Source organism: Epinephelus fuscoguttatus, linkage group LG1, assembly GCF_011397635.1.
Source record: "Epinephelus fuscoguttatus linkage group LG1, E.fuscoguttatus.final_Chr_v1".
Lineage (NCBI taxonomy): Eukaryota > Metazoa > Chordata > Actinopteri > Perciformes > Serranidae > Epinephelus > Epinephelus fuscoguttatus.
The window spans coordinates 13,749,639-13,777,585 of NC_064752.1; the positions used below are offsets into that span (position 1 = coordinate 13,749,639).

Sequence of the window (27,947 nt, forward strand, 5' to 3'; positions counted from 1 at the left end):
TAATATCTGTATGCATGTTTTCTTTTATTGAGCCATTAAACCACTTACACAAGAACCATTCAGGACATCATCCATCACAATTCGTATTCCCCTGACAGAAGCTGACGTTCCAAAAACCAAACACACAGATCTTTATTATTACAAACATTAGAATAAGCTTTGTGCACTAGAATGAAAACACTACTGAATGCATCTCATTAACACAATCCTTACATGTCAAATCTGAATTAAAATTATTGTGATATTATTAGGCCTCGACATTTCTTTAGGTAAAAAAATCAAAAAGAGAACAGAAGTATGGAAGCTAAATGCATAGACATACAGCCCTACAGTACTAATCATTAATTTATCTATCAAAATAAGTTTCTAATAAGTTAAATATTTTATAAATTTGGAGCGGGTAAGGCTGTAGTGTGTTTCATATTTACATCATGTTGCGTGTTTTAGACCACCGACCAGGAGATTTCAAAGGCTACATCAAAAATCAAAATGCCCACGCAGAGTTGTGAATCTATGTACATAAAATACAGTTTTGATATTTGCGATAGACGTCAGTCTGGGTGGGGAGAAGTACATCTTTTGGTGCCGTTACATGATTCATGCTGGTGATGATATGTGAAAATCACACAAAGGCACACAGTGGATGCTACAGTGCTTTCCAGGATGGGCGAAACAACCCATCGAATGACAAAAGATATACTATAAAGATCTACTATGTACAATAATTAACAATTTTGGAATGATTCAAATGGATTTTTGACTACAGGGTTGGATCTGGATCAGAGTCATCATTAGACTATGACTATGACGATGTTTACTCACAGCTGGCCTCCGTGTGCACACACCTAAATGTGCTCTGTACAAGACCGTAATAGATATGAACAAATGACACTATATCACACATTTCCATTTCAAAAAACATCAGCAGTACTTCAGTCTCTCCTCAGTAACAAAGATTCCACACTGTGGGTAAAAAACAGAAAACAACCTCAAAGCGTTTGTTTCAGTAACAAAGAAACATCACTGTGAATAATAAAGTGCTGCTAAAAAGATAACTTTCCTTAAAACAATGCATTTAAAGAAAAGAAAGGTTCAACAAGTGATACAGCAGTCATAGACAGCGGCTTGAACAGCGAGGCAAAGTGAGCCAGACTACATAGTTTCTTTCCACCAGCTACTGAATACAGTGCAGTATGCGACCCGCAGAGAGAGAGAGCTAACAATACTGCAGAATATAGTGCACAAGACAGAGAAAACAGCCTTGCACTGATGTGTGTCCACCTCCTGGGAGGCATAATGGGCTATACGGGGTGCAAGGAACACTGGGAGTTTGACCCGAGATGGGTGACAAGCACTGTCAGGATAGAACCTTCTGAAAGGCAGACATTCATTTTGGTCCCCGTTATTTCTTTCATTTCTCTGACGATGCTTTGTGGCTGTCACAGGGGGGGAACAGCGTGCAGCACGGCAGCTCCCCTGGCTGTGAAAACAGACAGCTCTGAATCCAATTCACCAGACTTTAGAAGCTCTACAGGTAGCTCTCAAGAATACTTAAAGTGAAGATCGTCCGCTGACACACGCTCTAAGTCTGTATCAACCCGACCTGACCTGAAACTGCTCCGAAGTGATAAGGCTGGAAGGCTTGATTGTTTTAGACGGGCACTTAAAACTCACAAATGTTCTGCTTTTTGTGAGGTTAGTGAGGAGTTTTGGTTTCGCGGCTGTTGATTGTGAGTGCGTAGTTATCTCATGTCACGGTTAAAATGGAGGGATGATTTATTTATTGTACTTCACTGTCAGCGCTCCGGTGCTGATCTGTGCAGACGCTGCTCCTCTGGCACGGAGCCAAGTCAATATTAATTTCATCAAATGTAATTCTGAAGAGGAATGGTGTAAAAATACACGAATGGAGGATGAATTTCTTGATATATCACTGTGTTGTCTTCATGACAATTTGTCTTTGTGTATATATATATATATATGTAAAAAAAAAAGACATTTTCACAAAGAAAAATATTTTGTCTAACAATAAAAATATTAAAATATTATCTAACAGGAGTAAATAAGTAACAAAAATGTATAATATGTTGAGTGTTACCTTTAGTGTAATAAATTCCATTGAGAAAATTTTAATTCGTACAGCAATACACCAACATATCACAGTTTGTGTACTCAGTAACAAATAACGTATGAGTGGGGCATTAGGAGCTTTTTTGGGAGCAGAGCGCCATCTGGTGGGCAGAGCTGTACAGCATCTACAGTGCTCGAGTCTACAGTGTTATTACAGTATAGGTTGATATAAACAAGTAAGTTGTTGTACAGTGAACTGATCTCTACAGCTGCAGCACTCTTAGACCTGATAATAACAAACTGACTGTATGGTAACAGGCTACAAAGAACAGAGCATTAGCACACATCAGTTATATACTCAGTGGAAAAAAGAAAGATAAAAAAAGAAAGGTTGGTTGATTGATGCAGACACTTCTTTTCCTTCTTTGAAATATTTTTCAAATATTAAAAACCTTCCCCATCTATCCCAAACTCCCCTCAGGCGACATAGTGCCCATTGAGTTTTTTTTTTGTTTTGTTTCTTTGTGTGACATGTGAGGGGCAGCAGAGGCCATCATGTTGGAGGGTCACACAGGGCTGCTCTGTGTTTGGTAATGACGTCCGAAATGTGGTGACAGTGTGAAAATTATTCTACCAATGGACGCGTCTACTTCTAGTTAGTAGACCCTTCTTGTCCCTCCTGGGTGTGAGAAAGAGTTTGTTAGGAGTTAAAAAAATCAGTCACTCAGAGCTGAGAATCCGCTCCCAGGCTGTTCAGCTCCTCCGGCGAGTGCTTTTCTCCTCCGGTGGCGGCCGTCTGGCGGAAGCCGGACGCGATCTCGTCGAATGTCCGGCCCTTGGTCTCCGGCACTCTGAAGTAGGTGAAGACAAAGAACACGAGCAGGAGCACGGTGAAGATGATGAACACGTAGGGGCCGCACAGCTCCTGTGAAGAGAGATAAGAGAAGAGATGATTGTTTAGTGGCGTCCTGACAAGGTTCAGTCCTCGATAATCTGACAGTGAGAAAGAGGAATAGATTTTTTTAAGTACTGAGAAACTAAGCAGATCAATATGATACGTTACCTGTCTATTTTTTACTTCATTTTTTTTTTTTTTCAGTTTTGTTGTCCGTGTTTTAACGGTTATGTCTATGAGAACAATGGGGGGGTGGGTGGGGGGGGTTAACCAGTGTCAATTTCCTTAGATGTGGCCCATAAAGCTCATTTCTAATTAAACACGCCACAATTGATTTTCACAATGGGCAATGTTTTTTTTATATTTCTAATTGAATAAATAAAGGGGTATTTATTTATTTAAAATGAAACATACATACATTGAGGATATATCTCTAAAAAAAATTACAATTACTCAGAAATTCAATTCAACTTGAGGACTCATTTTTCTTGGTACAAATTCTTTCCAGAAAACTTACAGACCCATTAAACAGCGTTACCTCACAAACAGGCTTGGGTGTTATCACGGTATTACGTTAAACCAGGGTATTCAGAAATCCCAACGGACGCTCATCTGACCATTAAAGTCAAACGGAGAGGCTGAATTTAGTATTTACTGTACGTAGTGCACATCATGCCCCACCAGAGGTCAGTCTTTCATGCTGGAACAGGTAGCAGAGCTGACAGACATGGTGACTGCGAGTGGTGGGGATAACGTTACAGGATTTTAAACACACCAGTCTTCAACACCGCAGGGGAAAGCAGCATATTTTTACATCTAACTCAGTGAATAAAGGGTTTACTTTGACCAAACTAGAGCTGGCGATTGTTGGAACAGTGAACTAATGAACTGAACAACTAACAAGACTAACTAAGATAGATTTGGTGACTTTTCATTCTATCGAGTTAAAATAAAGTGTGTTTTTTACGATGAGTTAACAAGGCAATGCGGTGAAAGAGAGAAACTTTAATTCAGTAGGTGTAAGTTTGTATTCCTCTCTTTAATCAGGGGAACTGGTGTAAGAAAAAAATACCCCGGTGAAATTTCGGGAAGGTATTAAAGTATAGATAAATAGATACTGCCTTTTAATGGTTTTCTTTTCCACTCACCTCTACATACTGGAAGCACATTCCCACTATGAAGTTTGCAGTCCAGTTGGAGAATCCAGCCACAGCAAAGGCTGACGGCCTGGGTCCCTGCGAGAACAGCTCTGCCACGATGAACCAGGGGATGGGACCCGGTCCAATCTCAAAGAATGCAACAAAGGAGAAAATGGCTACAATGCTCAAATATGACATCCATTTGAGCTTGTCCTGTAAGCACAGAGGGGAAACAAGGGGAGGTCAGTTACATCTATTTACTCAAAGGGTCTCCCAATGACCACAATGTCTTAAAGATTTATGAGACACCTACCAGCAGAGCCAGAGCGATAGTCATTAAGACGGCAGATCCGGCCATTCCCAGCAGCCCCACCAGGTGCAGAGACCGACGTCCGGCACGCTCTACGACAAACAGCTGCACGGAAAAATGAACAAGACGAGGGATAAGGTCAGTGCAGTGCTACAAAGCAATGAACCAGTTACAGCTTTTATATTTGGTGCTCAGTGCACAGGGAGACATTTTACATTTACAGTTTAGGTACATCACACAGTTTGACTGCAAAGTATTTATGTCCAAAAACAATAAAGAATCTTGAAAATGACTGAATTATCTGGCTGAAGGTATCTCTATAACTTGGTGCTTCTGACACCTTTATATATCTGTAGCTGTAATAGAGATTTCACTGCCAATTTTTAACATAACATTGTACTCACCGACACCACAGTGAAAGCTGTGTTAACCACACCGGCTCCAATGGTTGCATAGACAGGCTGCTCCACTCCAGCTTTCTCAAAGATACGAGTGGAGTAGTAAAACACCTAGAAGGAACGACAACCACAAAGACTGAACATGAGAGAGTGTGCTTTTTTTTTTATAAACACATTTGACATGTAGGTGTGTCCGGGATATTCTCTATTATGTAGCTCTAGTGTGAATGCGAATAAAGCATGTCAGGGAAAAGTGATGTCTCTCTGTGGTTTCTGTTTCTTTGGTTCAGATTCTCGCTGACAGTCCTTCGAGTGAACAGTAGGATAATGTATAATGTCTGGGACACTCACAGCATTGATGCCAGACAGCTGCTGGGAGAGTTGCAGGATGACGGCAATCAGGAGGGGCTGGCGGTAGAGGGGCGAGCGGAAGAGCTCTGGGATGGTCACCTTCTTCTCTCTCATCATCTGCCTGCTCTCCTCCTTCATCTCCTGCATGTCAGAGCTGACGTCTGTGGTGCCTCTGAGCTTCTTCAACACTGGGAATGCGCAGAGAGAAAGCGGGAGATTTGAGATTATGCCAAAACACCAGCCAGCGAGGAGGTATGAAAAATAAAAATCATGCAAGGATACAGCAGTTATGACCGCCATGCTTCCACTTCAAGCTGTAAATGCTGTCACCTTTTGTGCATGTGTGTGTGTGTGTGTGTGTGTGTGTGTGTGTGTGTGTGTGTGTGTGTGTGTGTGTAAACTAACCATTCTTGGCCTTGTTCTCTTCGTTCCTGTTGATGAGCAGGAAGCGGGGGCTCTCGGGGCAGAGGGGCAGCAGGATGCACTGCACCACAGCAGGGATGAAGGTGAAGCCCAAAAGGAGTGGCCACAAGCTGTCACTGCCCATGATTACCTCCAATCCGAACACCTGAAAGCAATCCAGAGACACAACACACATATCAACCACCAAGCTCCACACTGTGTGAAAAATTAAATATGCACCAAAAAAAAGTTGTAGTGTTGTCTCATAGAATAATCACTTGACTTCACTATATATGCTACAGTATTAAAACTACTGGAATGATTACTAACCTGTGCGATGAGGATGCCGATGACGATGCCCAGCTGGTGGAGGGTTCCCAGGGCTCCTCGCAGGGCTGTAGGGGCAACCTCACCCACATACATGGGCACGAAGCCTGTGGAGAGGCCAGAGTAGAGGCCCACCACAAAACGACCAGCGATCAGCATTTCCCAGGATTTTGCCATCTTCGAAAAGCCCATCAGAGTCGCTGCGAGGAAGGCCAGGATGTTGGCCATGAGCATAGAGTTTCTCCTGTGGGCAACAGAGAACAAGACACGTTTAACACATGAAATTCATTTTAGGCATTTTCTTGTGATTGGCGAGTTGTGTGTTGTTTCTATGCTTTCGGTGTTGTGTATGGACCCCGAGAATAATGCAGGTCCTAATAAATATTTTAAAATTGTTACAGAGCCTCTTTCACACATGCACTGTAAACCTGAGATTATCACGACATTACCTGCTAGGAACGCAACTGTCTGAATCAGCTGGATCAGACATAAAACAGACTTTACCCTGCCAGCTCTCTAGTGAAAAGTTTATTTAATGTCCGATTGAGCCTATGTGTTAGCAGGAAATTGTTTGGAAGATTCACAGCAAGCATGTAAGCGTGTTATGTGACGTTTCTGTCATGAGACTCAAGCAAAACCGGAAAATAACAAACATCCTAGGATGAAGAAAAAGGGTAATTTTCACAAAGATGGCAGCTGAAAAACAAACTGGAGAGATGACACGATTTGGGAACTTCTGTCGGTTAGGGCCGAAGCTGAAATCTACATTCATTCATTTATTCATTTTCCGTGACCGCTTATCCTGTCGAGGGTCGCGCCCTACTGACATCGGGCAAGAGGCAGGGTTCACCCTGGACAGGTCGCAAGACTATCAGAGGGCTGACACATAGAGACAGACAACCATTCACACAATTAACCTGATGCATGTCTTTGGACTGTGGGAGGAAGCCAGAGTACCCAGAGAAAACCCACATTCACACGGGGAGAACATGAAAACTCAAGAAGGGTACAGAAGGGCTCCCCCACCCTTGGTTTGAACCAGGAAGTTTCTTGCTGTGAAGCAACAATGCCAACCACTGCACCGTCGTGCCGAAATCTACAGACAAACTAAAAGGACGGCCACAGACTGTGTTGTTTATGACCAAACTGTGAACCGACTACATGACTGAGGTGTAATCTGCGTCATGTCCTCCCTTTTGCACATTCGGCCCAGGCGCCACCCCTCACCTGCACCAAATAGTGTATTTCGAGTAGGTGAGAACGCATCAGACACAAAAATCTCCTGGTGTGTGCTACATGGGTGAGAGAGCAACTCAGGACAATGTCTGGACCTGATTCTCCTGACGTATGAGAAAACATCTTTAGATAGTAAATTATGTGTGCAGTCACTTTATCATCAATTGATCCCGGTCTTTGTCGTCTTTGTTGACTACAATGTCAGTTTTCGGTATATTCCACAGAAAATCAAGTAATTCTGCCCTAGTCAAGATGAAAAAAAATGTATATGCTTTTTTAAAACTGCTGTCTTTACAGAGAGAATGTACCCAGCACAATCTGCTTCTTTTGGAAAAGCCCGGGGCTATCATGCTATTGCAACACCATGCAGGGATTTTGTTTTCTTTTCACCTTCCAAAGCGGTTGACAAAGAGTCCGACGGAGAAGGAGCCAAAGATGCCACCAACAGAGAAGATGGCCACGGCGATGGACCAGATGGCCGTGCGGGTGCCCTTTGTGATGGGCTCATGGTAGCGATCATACCACGTCTCATTGATGAATTTCTCAATGACCTGCCAAAGGAAAAACAAAAAGTTATTTAAGTTTTCTCCCTACAAAATGGAGGATCATTTTTTACAATATTTATAATCTGAATTTAGAAACAAAAGTGATGCTATAATTGCATAAGCGCTTTACATAATCCGATAATGTGCTTTATGTTTCCCTGCTGCTCGGGTTGAGACATAGTTGTCCATGGTTGAGCTGTTACAGTGTGACCAGCTGATGGCAGCACTGTATGATCTTTACCGTTTACTGGCAACCAGGAAGTTCACCAGCCATGGTTAAGTGTCAGGTTTCTGTTCCCCACCCCCCTCCTTCCTCCACCACCATCAGGTGACTGTGTTGACAAACACGCCCTGTCGAGCTGGTGACAAGGGTTAAGTTGCAGAGCCTTGCGTCTGTTTATGTGTGCGTCACGGTGACACCTCTCATATGTTCCAGAAAGGTCACCACCCTGTCTGTAACCGCTCATAACTCTGTGACTTCACTAGTATGCCCCTGACCCCCCCATCACCTCCACCTCTCTCGTTACTAAATGTCCACTCAGCTCTGTCATGTGTCTCTCCGATAGTGGAACATCACCTATATTTGTATATGTTCCAGAGCACCTGATGTACTCAAGCTCAATGTGGAATAAAAGCTCAGCAGTGTCCTTGCCAACCAGTTATGAATAGTGATGCTGTAATTTGATAAGGACCTCCTATGGTGAAGGGGTACATAAAGGATCATACCCACTCTCGACTTACACTCACAAGGCCTGGATTATGTCACAAGTATGTTATCATACACTGAACTGTACCGATACCATCTACCCCTCAAAAACTGCCTTATTTGGAGGAGCTCCTGCTGATCTCTGTGTTTGCACATTTGCAAGCGGCGGTGGAATATAACGACAGTACACTTACTCAAGAACTGCGCCTAAAGTACAATTTTAAGGGTACTTAAACTTGATTTAACTGCCTCCATTTTCTGCTGCTTAATACTTTTCCCACTGCAGTTTGCAAGGAAGGTTACTGAAAATGACTGGACCAGAATCCATGAATATAAAGTGCCTCTTAAAAGTGTTCCCCCCTCTTGTAAATTCTCATGTTTTACGGTTTTAAACAAAGTAAATTTAGTGTGGTTTTCGGACACCAATCAACAGAAAATGACCTCCACAAATTTATCTAAATAACCCCCATTCACCAAGACACATAAATCATCATCGGTGCAGTCAGTTGGTTTTTAGAAGTCACATTATTAGTTAAATCATCATCATCAATCAGCATCTGTGTGCAGTTTAATGGGGTTTCTGATCACATTTTCATCAGAGCCACATTAAAGGGAAAGTCTGGGTCCTCTGAAGTGGGGTTATATGAGGTACTTATGCATAGTCAGTGTATCACATACAGTGGATGTCAGTTGGCTCGTCCCCAGTTTGGAAAGCAGGCTGCAGTCTGACACGGAGGTCAAGCAATGTACTGCTGTGGACGTACTCCCTTCAAGGCCAGACTCCATTGAGAAAAACAGTGATTTAATACAGCTGAACGCAGGCGCTGCTGGTCTACCTCTGCCTCGATCGATTAGTTTGTGTTATTGTGTCACTTTGGCGCTTTAAAGCGTTTGTTCAGATTCACCAAATTTACACAATATTAAAAACTGACTAAATGACTGAGGCCAGCAGCTCCCATGTTCATCAGTGTTAAACTACTGTTTTTCTCAATGGAGTCTGGTGGCTTTGACGACAGCACAGATGGGGAACTGAAGCTGTTAATGGCTTTCTCGTCAGAAAGTTCTGTCTATAGCTGGGTAAAGAAGTGAAATTATTCTCAATATAGCATACACTTAAACTGTTATTGATAATTAAAGTGAGAAAAAAAGTCGTTCAGTGGGAATATCAGGCCGAAACTACAGTGACAAAGTGACACTTTCACTCACTTGAATGGCTGATCTTGAGAAGTTACATAATTATTTTTTGTTCTCTTCCTGAATCTCTGTCTCTGAATAGACCGTGCAGCCTGGAGCACCAGCTGGCTCTAACCACACAATGAAACAAGCTGTCTATTCATGCTGTCAGCAGAGCTGGCTGGTCGCCGGGCTGTCAAGGTGAGCACTGTATTCAGCACACACAGGATGAAAATTAATTCAAACAAGAAAAATAATCTGTCTTTGAACAAGTGAAAGCATAATAAAGAGTTTATTTTTTTACTTTTTTTTAAATAAAAAAGTTAATGAATGCCATCATCAAAACCCAGATGACCTTTGCATTAAATTTCCAAACAAGGATATTATTTGCTTTGTGGCAGACAGACATGCAGCAGGATGTCGGGGAGCCGCAGCCTGGCCCTTGAAAAGAGCGTATCTAATCAGAGACACTCTAAAACAGCGCACAGCTTGCATCACAGGCAGCAGCATCTCTGCAGCCTTTATCGTACACTAGAGCACAGAGGGGAGAGGTGTGGGTGACAATGTGAAGGGCTGTCGCTATATAGAAGTTGTAAAGTTATAGTCTCTTAAAGGGTCATTAACGATTGAAGGATTATGAGCCGGTGTTGAGTAACAGTTTTTCTGCATGTGAAGTTGCTCAGACCTCTGAGTGTGTGTGTGTGTGTGTGTGTGTGTGTGTGTGTGTGTGTGTGTGTGTGTGTGAGTATTGGGAAAGGGGATAAAGAGCCAGCAGGGCAGGTTCACACTAGCCCAGTGTGTAACAGACCACATATTTGCTGTCTCCCTCTCAATCTGCAGCCCCTCACTCAGCCACTCACAGGGCACTTGGGGCGCCTGAGCTGAGCTGCGTGAAGCCAGACACGTGTTGTTGGAGGCAATCTCTGCTACACTAATAGCTGCAGTGTGGTGGAGGCAAAATACCGGATTAAGTGTTATGAAATATCAGTCTTGTTTACCTTTTAGCAGCTGCAATTTACAGTTAGTAGAATTATTAATAGATTAATTGTTTTGTCAGTAAAATGTCAGAAAATAGTTAAACATGCCTTGTGTAATAACCCAGAGTCCAAGGTGACATCTTCAAATGGAATATTTTATCAGATCAATAGTCCAAAATTCCAAAGCTGCTCAGTTTATTATCATGTAAGACAAGGAAAGCATCAAATTATCTAAGTTAAAATGCATGAAACCAGCAAATGTTTAACTTTTGATGATCAAAATAGCCAAATAATTTTCTGTCAATCGACCTGCAGCTCTACTTTTCAGTGAGTAAGGACAGACTGAGATCTGCAATGATTATTTAAAGGTCCAGTGTGTAGGATTTAGGGGTATGTATTGGCAGAAATGGAATATAATACCCATAGCTATGTTTTAATTTATGTATAATCCCCTGAAACTAAAGGAGCTTTCACACCTGCCCTGTTTGGTTCGGTTCAATCCAACTCAAGTTTGTTTGCACCCTAAGTGCGGTTCATTTGGGCAGGTGTGAACACAGCAATTGCACTCCAGTGTGCACCAAACAAAAGACCGAGACCACCTCTTCAAGGTGGTCTCGGTCAAATGAACTCTGGTGCGGTTCGTTTGTGGTGAGAACATGTTCCGACCTGGATCTGAACCAACTGCAGTCACATGACACATTGTTTGGGTTAAACATGAGCATGTTACAGTCCTGGAGGATTATTAATGTGCACCTCCTCCTGTACTGCACTAAAATCAACCTGTGTAGTTGTCCCTCCATTGCAACATCAGAAAGTGTCACATTTATCTTGCAAGTGTACTCTTCTTCAACATTTTGTTTACTTCCTGGATTTTTCCCACATGGAAATTCTGACCAATCAAGAGCAGCTTTTTAGCACAAGGAATTTGATCTGGTCCACTTGTAAATGCTGCTGTGAGAACACGAACTAACTCTAAGCAATTATGCAAGTTAGAAAGAAAATTAGTCCCTGATTCAGACCAAAGCCACCAAATCCTCTACACCTGACCTTTAAGAATTTAAGCAAAATGGCACACAGTCTCTGGTTCCAACTTCTTAGATGTGAGGATTTGCTGCTTTTGTCTGCTTAATATAACTGTAAATATCGTACAGATTTACACTGTTAGACACAAATCAAGACATTTGAAGAAGTCACTTTACACTCCATTTAATTTTCTGATTAGTCTACAAAATAATCGCAGATTAATCAATATGTGAAATTTTTATTTGCAGCCCTTGACCGATTGAGCTCTCGACACAACGAGATCATAATGTTTGCGCAATTCATGATGATTGTGCAATTTTTGCTCACGTGACTCCAGGCCTAAAATTCCCTCTTTGACATTTGCTGCTCACTTCTCTGCTCTTCTTGACTCAAACAGAAATGAATAAAAGATCACATCTCTGCCCAGACTCTCACTTCTGTCTGTTTCATGTCAATAAGTGAATGTATCCTGTCTTTCCCCCGCTATTCAGAGACACAATTGACGAAAGCTGCTCTCATTTACAAAGCGTTCTTCACATCAAAGTCCAGGACAGCTTTGACAGTGTGGCCACAAGCAGATGAAAATCAGTCTGTCGTTACAGGCAGAGCGCCACAAACAGCTGCTGTGACTGTAGATCAGTGTGACAGTCGGTCCCCAGCACACCACGAACTCTGCATGCAAATGCCATTTCAAAAGAGCTGGCAGGGCTCTGTCCTGGCAGCACACCTGTGACCTGTGGACAGACAGCTGTGTAGCCACAGGGTGTGTTCAGACTAATGCAAACTAACCAGACGGGTTACTGATGCAATATTGACATTCCCCAGGAAATGAGTTTCTTTATTGCACCTGTCTGCTAATAAAACTGATGTTGATTAAGTCTGAGGGGGGCAAGAAAACATCTTTTCTATTGCTTGGCATTGTTATGGGGATAGATGACCATCTACCTACTTAATTTAATTTCCTCTGAGTTCCCTTGTCTAGCTTTTCCCAGCCTGCTGTTGGTCGGCACAGGTCCATGTTTGGGCATGGACACACTCTTTTGCACAGGAATCACACAGAGTCTGTTAATACAGATGTCCTGAGGCCTTAAAGGCCTGAATGTGGCTATTATTATCTCGCCCCTTAACCCCACCCTCCTCCACTTTATGTGCTGTTTTTCAAGTCAACAACTAAGTTAACAGAAAGTATTGGAGCTGGGACAACAGGAGAGACTGATCTACTGTTTAACTGATAGCATACCTACAAAACAAACTAGAGCTGGGCAACATGGCCAATAAATCAAATTGCAATGTTTTCAGGCTGTATCCCAATACACATATCTTGAATATATATAAATATATTGAAATCTACTCTAAACTACTGTAGACTAATAACATACTAAACTAGGACACTACTGCTGCAATAAAGTAAAAAACAAGTACTGTTAATCATTAATCTTAATCATGAGGCTGCTTTCTAATAAATAATAACTATACCAGCTTCTGATCATCCCATGTTTCATGTTAAAAATTACAACCTCTGGTTAGGTCTCACCCATTTTCTTTTTAAATCCAACCCACATACGGTGTAAATTCTGTTTAAGTACAGATACAGATAATTTTGATGGTTGAACAGATACAGATGAAGATAATGGTGTACTCACTTATCCCTAATAACAAAGTTAAATAAAGTACTGATAGAATAAATAAAGTTATCAAATAAAGTATTGTTATAATAAAATTAAAAACAGTACTGTTGCAATTAAGTTAGATAAAGATCTGTTACAATAAAGTTAAATAAAGTACTGTCACAATAAAGTTAAATAAAGTACTGTTATAATAAAGTTAAATGAAGTACTGACATAATAAATCATATAAGGAACTCTTATAATAAAGTTATATAAAGATCTTTAATAATACGTTAAATAACGTACTGTCACAATAAAGTTATATAAGGAACTCTTATAATAAAGTTATATAAAGATCTTTTATAATACATTAAACTAAGTACCGTTATAATAAAGTTAAATAAAGTACTGTTATAATAAAGTTAGATAAAGAATGTCATAATAAAGTTGAAGTAAAGTTTAAGTATTGTTATATTTTAAGTTAAAGTATTGTTATAATGAAATACAATACTACCACTGCTTTTACTTTGAAGCACCCGGCTCGTCTCAGGGCAGAAGTGTTTATGTTTTTTCAAAAGTTATTTGTTAGCAGTTAGCAGAAGGTAAAACCATTACAGTGGTGCCATTAAACGTGAGGATTTATTCACTGTGAGTGGGAAACATAGTAACAGGTCTTCAGTTCATATAATAATAATATTTGCAAGTCACACTGATACCCCATGGCTGTGAAAGCAAGTATAATCATTATATCTCCCACCCCATTACAACCAGTAACATTACATCTTTGTGGGTTAAAACACACCATAAAATCTTCTTAGTGTTTGAACAACATGCTTGCAAACATTTAACTTACGTTCTGAGGGGCATTGATGACACCGGTGTTGTAGCCAAACTGCAGGGAGCCAATCACAGCCGCCCCCACACACAGCATCAACGGAAACGTTACTTGCTGTAAGACAATAGAGAGCAGAGAAAGTCGTGTCAGTAAAGAGACCAGTCTGACCAGTTATACACCATTTCAACACAGTGGACAATGATTTGCACAAGGGCTGGGATGAGTGCAAACATTTCCATTTCCTGGACAATACAGTGTACTGAGCTAGAGACTCTCACATATTCAGTGTGTGTTTACAAAAGGAGAAGAAGTTAAAGTGGATTTCTTGGGACAGAGTGAGTGTTGATCTTGCCATATTGCAGACTTTTTTTTAAAACTTGCGGTTGTGCCTCAGTTCCCCTGAAAAACATCGGACTTAAAATGTTCAGTTTGGTCAAATGCTAACTTTATCCTCACTGCATGCTCTTAACAAGTATAATGAATGCACTGTCAAACATATCCTGAAATATCCTAAAGATGTTTGTTATCAGGCTCTGTTACACAACACGCTGGAAGTGGGCGGCCCATGAGTGATGCCTCACAACACCTAAAGGAACAAGACAAACAAGGAGGAGATGGAGAAATGTGTACATCCAACAGCCAGCAATCAGACATACACCTGTTCCCTGAGGCATGTTTACTGAGCTATGTGGGCAACTTTTACTAAGAAACACTCTGGTCAGGTCTGAGGAGGCCCCAGGTTTTGATTATCCAGATATAACTGAATAAACCAACTTCTTGGAACAGGTCCAGGTTGGACCCAGTTCTGCATGTTATTGTCTGTGTTCCTGTTCCTGTTATTATAGAGTTCACTTGCTGCTTGACCTCGGTCGGGCCCAGAAGATTAGAAGAGATTTTCCTCATACCAAAAAGTTAATAAACCAGAGTGAAGTATGTCGCTGTCTCTTTCCTCCTTTCAGACAGACTAAAAAAAAACCCAGCCTCTAGCCACAGTTTACCTTTTGTTGTTCGCTCAAATGTGCTATTGTCTCTTCTAACTGTATGTCTAGGTGTTTCAGTGTTGAAGAAGAAAGCAACCTGACAACACAAGCAGGGATTCCACACACCTGTCACATTTTTGTGTTATAAGGACAAAAGTGCACCGACTTCAAATTAAATTTGGGCAAACACAAATAGCAGAGGAGCCGCTTTCTATTTCCATCCTTGATATCTCACCATCAGTCACCACGTCTGGATGAGAAATGTTTAGACTTTAGTCCTGTGATTCGCACACCAATCCTTTTCCACAATGATTCACACCAGAGAGGTTCCCTTTGTTGTGGCAACAGAAGATTTGACCTTTACAAAGGTAGGTCTCACCTTTCTTCATCATCATCAGCAAAAAAAACAGCAATTAAACTACTTGATCCAAAATGCCGCCAGGACACTAATAGTTATGTAGCATAGGATCAAACCTGCATACTCTGACTTATTTTTCTACATTAACCTATAGACCAGAGTGAGAATGGACGCAAACTAAGGACACCGCAAGTCCTCTGAACCACCAACAGATTAGATCTTCATAAACAAAAAACCTCCAACAGCCAACTTATCAGTTGATCTCTGCTTGTTGTAAGTTGCACTAGATTCACATTTGAATAGGTGGTATTTTAAAATATTACAAAAATACTATCACCTTCAAAGTTGCAAGTTTATCTTCATTTCAAAATTTCACATCCAGCAAACTAAAGGCAAAAAAAGCATCACTTTGCAGTAGTGGTGCTGGCCAAGTAGGAAACATAAGTCCAGTATTCACTCTCCTTTTAACTCTGTTTTTGGTCTCCACCAACTCTCTTTAGCTGGCAAATGCTTCAGTATGCTCATTAGTTAGTTGCTAACTTTTTTTTCAGAGCCTTTGCACTCCATAAACATCTATGAGAGTGGTGAGACGAAACCAAAACTTTGTAGACCTTTAGCCAAAACAGTGATCAGAAAGATCATCAAATACTCTGTAGAATTTAAGGGGGAAAGCAATGTTGTGTTGTTATTTTCTATTGGTTCATCACTATGAAGCTTGCCCTTCCATTTAACCCATTGTTCATATAAAAATAGAGTTGTTGAGTGTTGAAGATATTAGCCCTTGAACCGTGCCAGCCGTATCACTACATTGGTCCTCCACAATCCATCCCAATGAGTGAAAGAGGATTTCAAGAGTTTCACATAAGCATGCTTCCTTCTGTGCGATGATACAGTTGGCGGAAGTAGTTCAGTCGAAAGAAAATAGTTCCTACAAACTGCTCACAACAAGGTCTGTGGATTATCTTGAGTAACCAGGGCTCCATACTAAAAATGTACGTACTGACAAAAGCAAAAAATATTAAACAATTTCTTCAATCAAGATTCCAGCTCACCATCTGCATCGCCAATTTCCCGTCTCCAAAATGTTTGTAAGCATGAGTCAAAGTTTCTCCCACTGAGTCTGTTTTTATAGATCACAACTTTTGCGTGGGAAGTGGTGTATACCTCATTCAGACCTCGTTTTGTGCGTACGCAGTGTTTATAAATGAGACCCCAGGTCACAATATCTTGACAAAAACATTGCTGTTGAGTTTTTCAAATACTTTTTTTGGCACTTAGAGCACCAAGAGCCAAGTGCCATCTAGTTCAGTTGTATTACAGAAGGCAGACATGTCTGTGGCCGCTGTCTCCAGCAATCAGCAACTCACACCAAAACAATCTAGAGTGATAAGCAGCACTACAAGTAAGAGGAAAAATATGTATTTTTGATTTGAACTGTCACTTTAAGACTCTGATCCCAACCTTCAATCTCTGGAATTTTCTTTTCATCTTCCATAAAAGGAGATAAACATAAGATTGACCCCACCAGGTTTCATTACAAGGACACTCCTTTTAAACTATTCGAAATTACTGTGCATGCTCATCTGTAATATGACTAAAGTGCAGCAGTAATCTTGGTGACAAAGGAAGCCTGGGTAACACAAGTCAACAACGTTTTGCAAGAGGACCAGAATTCCTCCCCTGCATGATGAAGAGGGAGGAAAAAACTTCTGTGTGTATTTGGAAGGAGTCAGTCCAGCCTTTTCAGTGGGCCTGGCTAGAGACATTTACAGACCCACCTCCACCTCTGAACCAATAGGGTCTCTTGTTATGAGGGTCATCAAGTCCACGACAGAACTGTATATAAACACATACACACACGTTTCAGCGGTGTGAGCTGGGCTCTTAAAGGAGCCACGTTGCCATTGAGGAGACCAATCAGATCTGATGTCATTCTCCTGAGCCACCGCTGATTGGAAATGAACACGAAACAGCACAAGGTTTCAGAAAACAACTACCAGCTGTGTCTTTTACTATAAACAAAGAAATCCTGTCTTTTCCCTCTGGGAGCAGTTAGCACTGGAGTTTAAATCAGGCCCCCTCCAGGGAATAGCTACAAGTATTTCCAAAACTCCCTTTAATGTGGATGGTTGATGTCAAATGTGAGGACGGCAGAGTGTGTTTATGTGAAATCAAGCAGTCCTCTGTGACATCCTTACCTTTAACCCAGATACCAGGACACCTCCCCCAGCCTGGCCTTAGTCTACACATACTGTTGGTATAAGCCAGTGACTTTCAGTCCAATTTATATGACTCATAATGTTTCGGGCCTTTCATATGACCAAACCTTCCCTTCTCCTTTACTACCTGACAGTGGGCGAGTTTGATTGTGTTGCACGTATACGGAAACCAGACGCAGCACAATACTACATGACTTCCTTGCTGGAGAAACAATGAAGTCACACCCTAACAAACTATTTTATGATCCACCACCAGTGACTAGTCCTCTATTTGTTCCTCGGCTCTTTACCTTTAGTTACCTCACAAGCGCGTTTCACTCAGCTGCAGCTTTTCAGTTTTGTTTACATTTCTGAATGGAGTTCTGAGTTTGTTTACTTACAAATGATGGCTGAGCTAGCCTCTCACAAGGCCCCGGTATTACACTGCATACCACGCTAATCTAGATGTATAAAGCTGATTACAGGAGTAGGAATGCTCTCTGTGAGAAGGATTGTATTTTCATGTAAAAGGCAAAATACCGTTTACAAATTTTCCTAAACAGTTCCCACACAAGGGGTATTTATAAATTATAATTAATTAATTATATAACCAAAGCATGTATATAGCATAAATTACATAACTTTGAATAAAGTACAAGACAGATTTAAAAAATGGCTAGTTAACGGGCTTTCACGTCACTGCTCGGGAACTCGCCACTTCCAGTCATTTCAATATGTGGAAGGAAGCAAAGGGGAAGCAGTTAGGAACACGTGGGTAGGGGTATAAAGCTACCCACATGAACACGTACAGATTTCGCTCTGCCATGAAGAGTTCACAGTGTTGAACTTCAGGTGGTAGCCACCTGGCTTTGGCCAATCAAATAAAAAGGGCAGGCATCGTGGAAGCAGAAAGACGACAAGATGGAGGAGCTGATAATGTCGGTGTCTGAATACCCAGTGTTGAACAACACTGCACTAGCAACTTATAATGACACTCAGGTGAAAACATTTCCACCACACTTCAGATGACTGATAAATTATCTAAGAAAACAACACATTACACCCTGGAGCCAAAGATCAAAGCACTAGCAGCCAGTTTTTAAAAACACATAGCTTTTTGGAGGAACACTGTTGCAGCATGGTGGTGTGAAAGTGGCTTAAAAAGGATTCAGGGAGATTTACAGGCATTTTTTAGTCATGACACATAAGGTTTAACTGCCAGGATAGGGAAAGTCAATAAACGCTCAGGGAATCCAGCCTTTACGCATGTCAATGACGTTTGTACACATTTTCATTATTTTACCATATAATTTGCAAAATTAAAAAAAAAAAAAAAAAAAAAAGAAAAACCTTCGACTGGAGCTGGCAAAAGAGTGTTTAACTACAGACAAACCAAGCCAAAACCCAGCAGCAGTTGGTTGCTGGTTTGTGCTAATTTCCCATCCCGCTCCTGAAAAACCAACTTTTCTTCTCCAAAGCCTGAATAAATGCCCTGTGGTGCTGCCGTTGCATTTTCCAAACTAAATACCACTGGAAAATTTTCACTGCAGTGTCAGATGTCAGCGTCACCACCTGGTATGGTGAGATCGAGGGACTCATGGGTGTAATAACTATTTTCTCCTCCCGTACCTTTGCTTTATGTAAATGCTGCCCATCAGGGAAATGTGCCCCCTTTGCATGTGAAAAATAAAACATGGTGTGGGAAGAGAGAAAGGAAATTTCTGCTGAGTCATTGCTGCATCATACAATTAACACTGTTGATAGCGGCCTTGGTTGCTTGGCACCGCAGACTGCGCTTATTGGGTAAACACTGACAGGAGCCAACAGGACTGATAGAGAGATGCAGGTAATTTAGCCGAATGGAAAATGAAGTGTAATGACGAAATCAAGAGCAGTCATCTCCAAATTAGGATATGTGCAACTATAACAGCTAACATTAACCACCACTTCACTATTTATGTTTGAGCAGAAACATCCAAAACCTTTTTAAACATTACGTTGATCTATTAGACTCAACAAACATAAAACATGATCCTGAGTTCTCTCTTGCTAACCCTAGAAGCACATACTTGGTTATTTTAAGTCTTATTTTCAGTGAAATACATCTACAGCACTGATGCTTAATCACACAGAGAACCAAACCAGGAAACTGTAACTTAAGCTCTGAAAAGTTCACAGAAAGATGAATTATTCTTTCTTTGTTGGCCACAACGAAATATGACGAGGGGGAATTGAAAATGTGGCAACAACACTTCGAAGTAAAACTGCAGCAGTTAACCTACATATAAATGTCAACTACCCACAAGTCAGTAGGTATGAATACCGCAGTACTGTCATTTACAGCTACTATCAAAGATAATGTGAACCAAGTGGTTCTCAGAAACGTGGGTGTAGATGTGACAGTGGTGAGAGAATTACCCTTAAACTGGGCTGCCTATGCAGTAGGAAAACACGAAACAAATTAAAATTGGTGCAACATGCCCAGAGAAAAGAGCTGTGGCATTTGCTTTTGCCGCAGACTGTATAGATAATGGTCATAGGTATTGAGATGTCACCCACTGGTTCGTGGGCTCCTGTTTTGAAGGCTCAAGTTCGGCATTTCGGTCGCCACCATCTTAGTTTTTTGAAGCCAGGAGTGACCGTATTTGGACAAAAGGGTGAACGACCAAGGGGTGGATCTGACTGAGAAATCGAGGACACTAACAGACAGTCACTCAAAGCATCCCGCCCTTGATTATGCATAATTTTAAGCCTTAATAAAACGCAAACAAATGAGTTTTAAATAATCCCTCCTCCACTGTGCAGTTGTCATGAAGAGGTAAATTAGCCATAGAAACCTGGAGACCTAAACTGTTTTTTTTTTTTTTGTACCAGACTGTAAACATGTTTATTTCTGCTGTTAAGTTGGGCGTTTTAACATGGCTGACAGGCTTCTGGAGCCAGCCTCAAGTGGCCATTCAGAGAACTGCACTTCTTTGTTGGCTTCATTTCTTATCCCCGGGAGTTGCCACTTGGCTTCTGCTTAAGCAGTAGAAAACCTACAACTACCAGAGTGCACTGCACCACACCGGACCAATTAAGACTCTCACTGGTGGATAACGTAATGTAAATTGCCTGTCTGAAAACATCAGGGGACTGGCTGGTAACAAAAATCTCGAATTACAGTTAAAACATGATTCAAATTTGATCAGTACTACCTAGTTTTATACTTTGATCTCAGTTTTTTAGCCTCTATTTTTACAATATAGGAAACAGTAGGAGCACAGTCTGTAGTTACCCACCAGTGGAGGCATTTATTGGTCAAATGTGGGTGCAGTGCATTCTGGTAATTGTAGGTTTTCTACCTCTTGAGTAAAAGCAAATGCCACAGACCTTGTCCTCTGTTTTCAAGGGTCATATAGTACCAATTTCAAAAGTATCTGCATCTTTTTGATGCTTAGACAGCCTAGTTTCATTGAAAGACCATCTTTCCACGAGTAAAATACTTTTTGAGTTGTATTTTATAAACTTTTTGAAAGTAACTGGTCACTAAAGCTGTCAATTATTTCCCTCTAAGATGTAGTGGAGTAGAAGTGTAGTCGCATTTCATAAAAATACTTGGGTTAAGTACAAGTCTTTCAAAACTGTGCTTAAAATACAGAGCTTGAGTAAATGTATTTAGTTACTTTCCAGCCCTGATATCTGACCACTGTTTTGCCACAGGTTTGCTTAAACATCCCAGTTTGTGTCTCTTCATCCAAACGCGCTGAGTAAACAGACATTTTGTTTAACTAGTAAAGTCAATACAGCAGCCGACAAAGGAAAAACATCCTGAAGACAGCTTCTAATTTCAAAACTACCCTTAAAGTGGGTCAATTTAACGCCAGCAGATGACCAGAAACAAAAAGTCCGACTTTCTCTTCTTGATAACCATTAACAGACGTGTTCAATGTATCAAATTATGCTTAACTGTGCATCAGTTTACGCCTCTTTTCCTGTGAGCAACAGAGGGGCTTTGTAGTGTTTTTTAACAAGTTTGTGACTCATCACATCCAGACTCAACGAGGGTTTCCTCGGAATCGGGTCAGATGGTGTCCAGCTGTTTAAAAAGAGAGAAGCAGAAGCAGGCTGTATATGGGCTCAGCTCACTTCCTTCTCCTAAATGTGAGCCGGATTCTTGGTGATGGCCTAGGCTGCTGCCGTCACGTTATTCCACACGTCACCTCTACAGTGTCATCTTACACAGCTGTGGGGAATCCAATAGGAGTCTTGTCCTCATCTCCACTACACTCTGCCCTGTTCAGCTGTACAGCCTCCTCACCCTGAGCTGTGCTGTAGGGACAGTTTCCAAATAGCTTTCAGGGTATGGACATAGCGTTCTGCATTAGAACAGTTGGGCCCTGCTGTTTTTAAAGTTAAAATTAGGATACTAATATCGCCCTATTTCTTTAGGCCTAAATGTCTTATGGATGCTACATGTAGAATATTTTGAAAAACTACTAAAAAATAATATTTTTATTTTTACACTTCTGGTAAAATTCATTCTTGTGTATGTGCAGCCTTCTATCCAAGTCTCATCTCTACAGTGAGGACAAAATAATAATAATGTAATTGTGTAAAAGGGATGGGCATATTTGCCTACCAAAAAAACCCTGCATATCAAACAAGTATATGCAAAACAACACAGACTTGAATATGTGCCATGTGATGGTGTGTGCTTCCTGGTACTCGTTATTATTAACCTTTATTCCAATACTGAAGAACAATGAGGAACTTATCTTTTTGCACAAACATCTCCCAGTGTCTTTAGAGACATAATTAATGTAAAAGGTGTTTATTTTTCTGTGTGTGCTGCATATACTGTTAGTAAACACAAATTAAAAGGCCTTATCTGTTAGGGCCAGTGATACTCCAGCCCATCATGGTGAGATCAGATAAGAAAGTATTTACAGTTCAGCCCTATGTTTGAGGAAGCTAGTGTGGCTAATACAGACTAAAGGGCTATAAGGACTATTATGGGATTGTTTTTATGGAGACATGGGACTGCATTTACAACATGTGGTCTTAAGTGACTTTTATATCAGTTCAAGTGGGTATTGATGCTGACCTGAATTCAACATCGCCACTGATGAACAGTTACAATGAAGACTATCAATATCATCATCAATAGCAGAGCATTTACTTTCAACGTTCATACATGATGACTATCCTGTCACCCCCTACATAAAACATAAAACATAAAATTATTATTATCATTTTTCACTAGTAAGGAGAAAGGTGACAATATGCGGTAGAGGGCCAGTCACACCAAACCAACATCAAAGAATTGGTGGCGACAAAGGCCAATTGTTGTGTCACCTCAATTCACTCGTGTCTTGGCCAAAAGGTTGTGCTTGAACACACCACAAAGACTCCAGCCGATGGCCAACTAGCATGTACTTTCTGTCCTTGCATGGGAGGGAATAACTCTCCATAACAATCCATAATTCATCACCATAACTATATTCGTCACTCTAAAAGGAAAACTGGAAGGCCGTCAGGATGGATCAAAGACACAAGTTAGCCAGTTAGCTCATTAACTACACAACCCAATGTTTAAATAAAGGATATTTACCCTAAAATAGCAAACAATAACACAAACAATTACAAACTGTTTCTCATTAAGAGCCAATGACTAATAGAAATAGTCTTATCTAATATAACAAGTTTGTTTTGTATTCACGCCCTCTTGACTTTAGTTGTTTGTTTGCTTTCGCCATTTCCGTTTCCGTTTACTCGTGCACTGAGCTGAGCTGCCAATCAGAGGGATTTCTCCCACAGGCTCTGCCGTCTCCATTGCAACATACTAAACTGCCCGAAAACAAGACGACAAGGGCCAACTTGTGTTAAAGGTGCAGGACCCATTGCAAAAACTAGTGCGATAGATGCTCACTGATGACCCAACATTGACCAATGGCTGGCCATTGGTTTGGTGTGTCAGGGCCCTAGTAACACAAGTAAATACAACATTACAGTAGTGGGCTGTGTAATTATTTCATAATCATTAGATTAAGGAGTAAAACTGCTTAGTTTACAGGTTAACAAAGTATATTCGCATGTAGTAAATTCTATAAATCTTGCATCTAAGCAGCCTTAATAATTCTCAATTCTATTTTCTGATTATGCAGCAACAGTCTAAGAGAGCATCAAACTGATTCTGCAGCCAATGAGAGGAAATGGATATTTTAAAATCAGAGGTGCAACCTAACGTTTAAGGGTCAAACACATAAGTTAACACCCCATGCTTCAGGGGGTTCTGATTTATTAAAGCGCGCTAATTTCAATTGAATCCTGAGAAAGTCAGAAGAGGCCCTGAGCGACACAGCTATGCCCCTCATGAACTATTTTATTCATCCATCTCCTCCATGTGATCACTACAGTGATGCGCAAAGTCATCCAGTTTCTCAAGAAAGTGAATTAAACATGCTTGCGTGTTCATCTGAATTAAAACCCTCCTAGATCTCTTGATCCCACACTTTCACTGGAAAGCCTCATTAAGCCTCATTAAAACATAGCTGACAAGTTACACTATAAGACGCAGTGAAGGGAGCAAGTCATGCAGACAAAAGTAAATCTACTGGACTGTCTTAAGGAGAGCAGGAGTTGGCAGGTGGCTGAAAGGCAGTGGATGGAGAGGAATTAAGCCCGTGCAATTAAGTATATACAACGTGAGGCTGCTTGTTGGCTCTGGAATCCCAATCAAAATACCTGTGCTGTCAAATCTGTCGGGAATAAAATGTTTAGTGGCTGTTTCATTCAAAAACAGAGCAGGTCAACTGTATGCTTGACCCCAATTACCATTTTCATTCTTTGCTGGAGAAAATAGGAGCACTGAGGTGAGTTGTTCAGACCCAAAGAGAATGAAGGTATCACATGGCCAACAATGTGAAGTCATTAACATGGCAGGTTTTGATGGAGAAGCTGTGCAATTAGGGGAAATAACTGCATTAAAATTAGAATTCAGCTGCACAGAAAGCAAGGGATTCAAAGAAGCAGTATGTAGGATAAAGTGGCATCTAGCAGTGACGACTGCAGATTGCAACCAGCTGAAACTTCTCCTGGTTAGAATTCCTTCAGTGTTAATTGTTCAGGAGGTTTTCACCAGGAGCCGAATTATCCAAAGAGGTCTCCTCCTCTCCAAATCAAACAGACCAGGTGATAAAAACTGGTAAAAATGAGTAAATAAAGCAGATTCACATTACAAATCAGGGTTTTTCCGACACTGTTTTGCTTGTCCCAGACAGGCTAGCCCAGCACCTGCTAATGTGTGCTCATCTTTATACTCTGATAACTTAAGATCAGGACGTTCAGGAGGTTTTTACCGCTAGCCAAGTTGTCCACAGACATCTCTGCCTCTCCAAAACAAACGGACTAGGTGATTTAAACCAGTAAAAACACTGAATAAAGCAATTTCACATTGAAAATCAGTGTTTTCTGATGCTCTCATAATGATGATGGTGTCCGACACAAAAACCCACATGGCCCTATCGAGAACCAGTGACTCTGTGGGCGAGGACCTGCTCCCTATGTGTATATAAATGGCTCATTCTAAGGTTACGACAACACAATAATTATTATTTTCAGGTGATTATACACAAAACATACACTGGACCTTTAAGTTAGTAAAAAACACTTAGAATTAAAAGGAAACATGGCATTAAGTTAATCTACCCAACATAAATGCTCATAAACTGGTGACAAGCCTACTGCATGACATCAGAGGACAACACCTTACTGTAACAATAGGTGCCTGAGCAGGTTTTAATATTGTACACAGCACCATTAATACTTGTCTGAGTCTGTGCTACTTCACTGTAAATCAAACTGTAGTTCCACCACTTCCTTTACTATGGTTTAGCTTTCCACAAACTTGAGTCACTTGCTGAAGTTTCCATGTACGTGACTCCATCTGCACATACCCGGACACAGCACTAAGTACAAGCCAGGTATGAAAATCCCGAACACGAGACGTTAATTAGCACGTGCTATACTGCTGTTTAACTACAAACTCGCAAAAAAAAAAACCTCAACACTGCTGGAAGCTACAAAACACAAAAAGAGGCAGTGAGGCGAACAGCCTGGGAAGGAAAGGGTTAAGGCTTTAACACCCCGGGGTTGGCAAGTGCATACTCCCTTGGTAGAGTCTCACTCTCCCTGGAAAACTGCTGTGTCGGTGTCACAGTGGAAAATGGGAACAGAGAGAACAGTTCCCATCACGTCCCCAACAAACCCCCAGTCCAGCTGAAGGTCCAAGTGAGCACACTGTGTCTGGTGACAGATACATTTTCTGACCACAATGTCAAACTGGGCTGCCCTGTGCTGATCCACTGGGTTTAACCGGTCTTAAATGAATGACCAAGTAGGAGGAGGAAGCTCCCTGGCGTACGTGCTTCACTGTGCAGCCGGTCTGTGTATGTATCTGTTACCACAAACCACACCAGTCTGAGGAGACCAATAATACCAGATAAGTGATGTTTACTTTCCGAGCATTACAGTCTATAAGTGACGCTGAGGTATAGATGAGGTTAGTGACTGTTTACATCAAGAATAGCAAAATCATGCTGCATTTATTGTTGGAGAACTTATTACAAATTTTTCCACAGACGCTTCTTGTGTGGCTTAAATAATCTGCATTGCATTTAAGTGCTGCGAAAATAAATCAACTAGATAATTTTGCATTTAAGCATGTACTGTAATAAAATTAAACTTTGCATATTCTAAGAGGACAAAATTATGTTTTCGAATGTTTTGTTTTGTCTGACCAACAATCCCAAAACAAAAGCACAGGCTGAAATATTAAAACTGATTTGCTGACTGACAGAAAACTCTCAACAACTTCAATAACAGAACAGTAATATTATGTAATTTATCTGTGTCTCAGCCAGTGGTGAAATGTCAAGAACAATGTCGCAGCACTTGTATGTTAATTTAGTATTTTTCTTTTTCTGCTACTTTTTCTTTCTACTGACTCTAACACTAAATTTCAGAGGGTAACACTGTACTTTCTCCTACCTGACAACCTGTAATCTGCTTCACCTCAACCAACTAGACTTCATTTTACTTCAGTTTTATTACTTCAGATTCACTATCAAAACAACTCTATTACACACACATGTGAAAAAAGCAAATTAAAGTGAGATTTTTCTGCTTTTCTTTGTCTTAAAATAATAAAGTGTACATTTGTGTTTTGGACTGTTAGTCTGACTATCACTTTGAGAAATTATGACCAGTATTGACATAATACTGTATTGATATGTACAGTTTTTTGTCTTGTAGTGAGGTATATTGTTGTAATGATAGATTTACTTCAGTAATACTTCTCTCTGGTGCTGCTAACACACTGCTACAAAAGGCTGCCATGTATATGGCTATAAATAGCTGCTGTCCCAGGTAGTCACGTAGCCCTCTTTTACAGGAACAGACCACCTCCACTACAGTCTGCAGTGACACGATACTGTGTCATACACACTTATATACATATACAGCACGAGACGCGAGGCATCACAAAGGCTTCCGTACCCCCTACTCACTATGACGTCATGACAAGTACGGATATCAAGCATCATGGGGCTCAAATTAACCGGCAAAGTTATGTTTTATATGAATATTTAAGAAATTTATATATAATAAAGGGTATTATTCAGCGCAGGGATGTACTGGGCTACTTTAGTTAATAATATAAGGAGACAAAGGCGAATAAAGGTACTTTAAATAGAGTTTTAAGCACTTAGCAACCGTGTTAAATAGTATAAAGTGGTAATAACGGCGCAATAGTTAGCATGAATATTAGCCGCATCATGAGTCTCCGTCACAGCACATGTGGAAATGGCTCATGGGTAAAAATACTGTGAACCCGTTGAACTCGGGACACACTGACAGTCCGGAGTAAAGAAAGCAGCCAAACTGGTTTGACAGGGTTTAAAAACATCTTGTAGTGAAATGAGTCACGGGATAAAATTATCGTTACCTTTCCTGAGTCCATGGCTGCTACGAGACAGAGATGTTCTTCTTCTTCTTTGTTCTCTTCTTCTTCTTTTGTTAAAGTTGTCGGCGATGGAAGAACGTCCTTGGAGGTCTCCCCGTGGATTTCACTCAGTAGACAGTCATCTTGACGGTTTTTTGCTCCGTTAAAATGACTTTAAACTTCAGTGGAGTGGTTTTTTAAAAAATAAAATAAAAAGCGTCAAGTTGTTTTGTGTCTGTGTCGTTAAAAGCCCGGCAGCTTCAGCTAGTCTCTCGCGCGCCTCGCTCTATATGTTGATGTCACGGCTCCGGCAAGTTTTGGTTCAGCAGCCTCATGGATGTGTAAAGTCTTCCAGGATGTTGGAGGTGAAGTACCGCCTTGTTCAGCTCTAAGGAAACAGCTCTTTGCAGACCGGAGCCGGGTCACGGCTCATAT

At 40.9% G+C, this 27,947-nt stretch overlaps 1 protein-coding gene across 1 annotated transcript; it reads right to left on the minus strand.

Moving 5' to 3' along the window:
- Positions 1-27,947, minus strand: slc2a1b (solute carrier family 2 member 1b). Its single transcript, XM_049572768.1, has 10 exons — positions 27,516-27,947; positions 14,013-14,108; positions 7,519-7,679; positions 5,896-6,136; positions 5,569-5,731; positions 5,164-5,351; positions 4,819-4,923; positions 4,418-4,519; positions 4,114-4,317; positions 1-2,995 (listed from the first exon to the last, which is right to left on the minus strand). The coding sequence occupies exons 1-10, from the start codon at positions 27,528-27,530 to the stop codon at positions 2,795-2,797; spliced, it is 1,476 nt and encodes a 491-aa protein (XP_049428725.1). The 5' UTR covers positions 27,531-27,947; the 3' UTR covers positions 1-2,794.

Excerpts from the sequence above, each read along its gene's own strand:
- slc2a1b (XM_049572768.1), bottom strand. Across the intron at positions 6,137-7,518 it reads TTTGTCAACCGCTTTGGAAG|GAGAAACTCTATGCTCATGG; the intron begins GTGAAAAGAAAA and ends TGTTGCCCACAG. Across the intron at positions 5,732-5,895 it reads TCGGCATCCTCATCGCACAG|GTGTTCGGATTGGAGGTAAT; the intron begins GTTAGTAATCAT and ends GATTGCTTTCAG.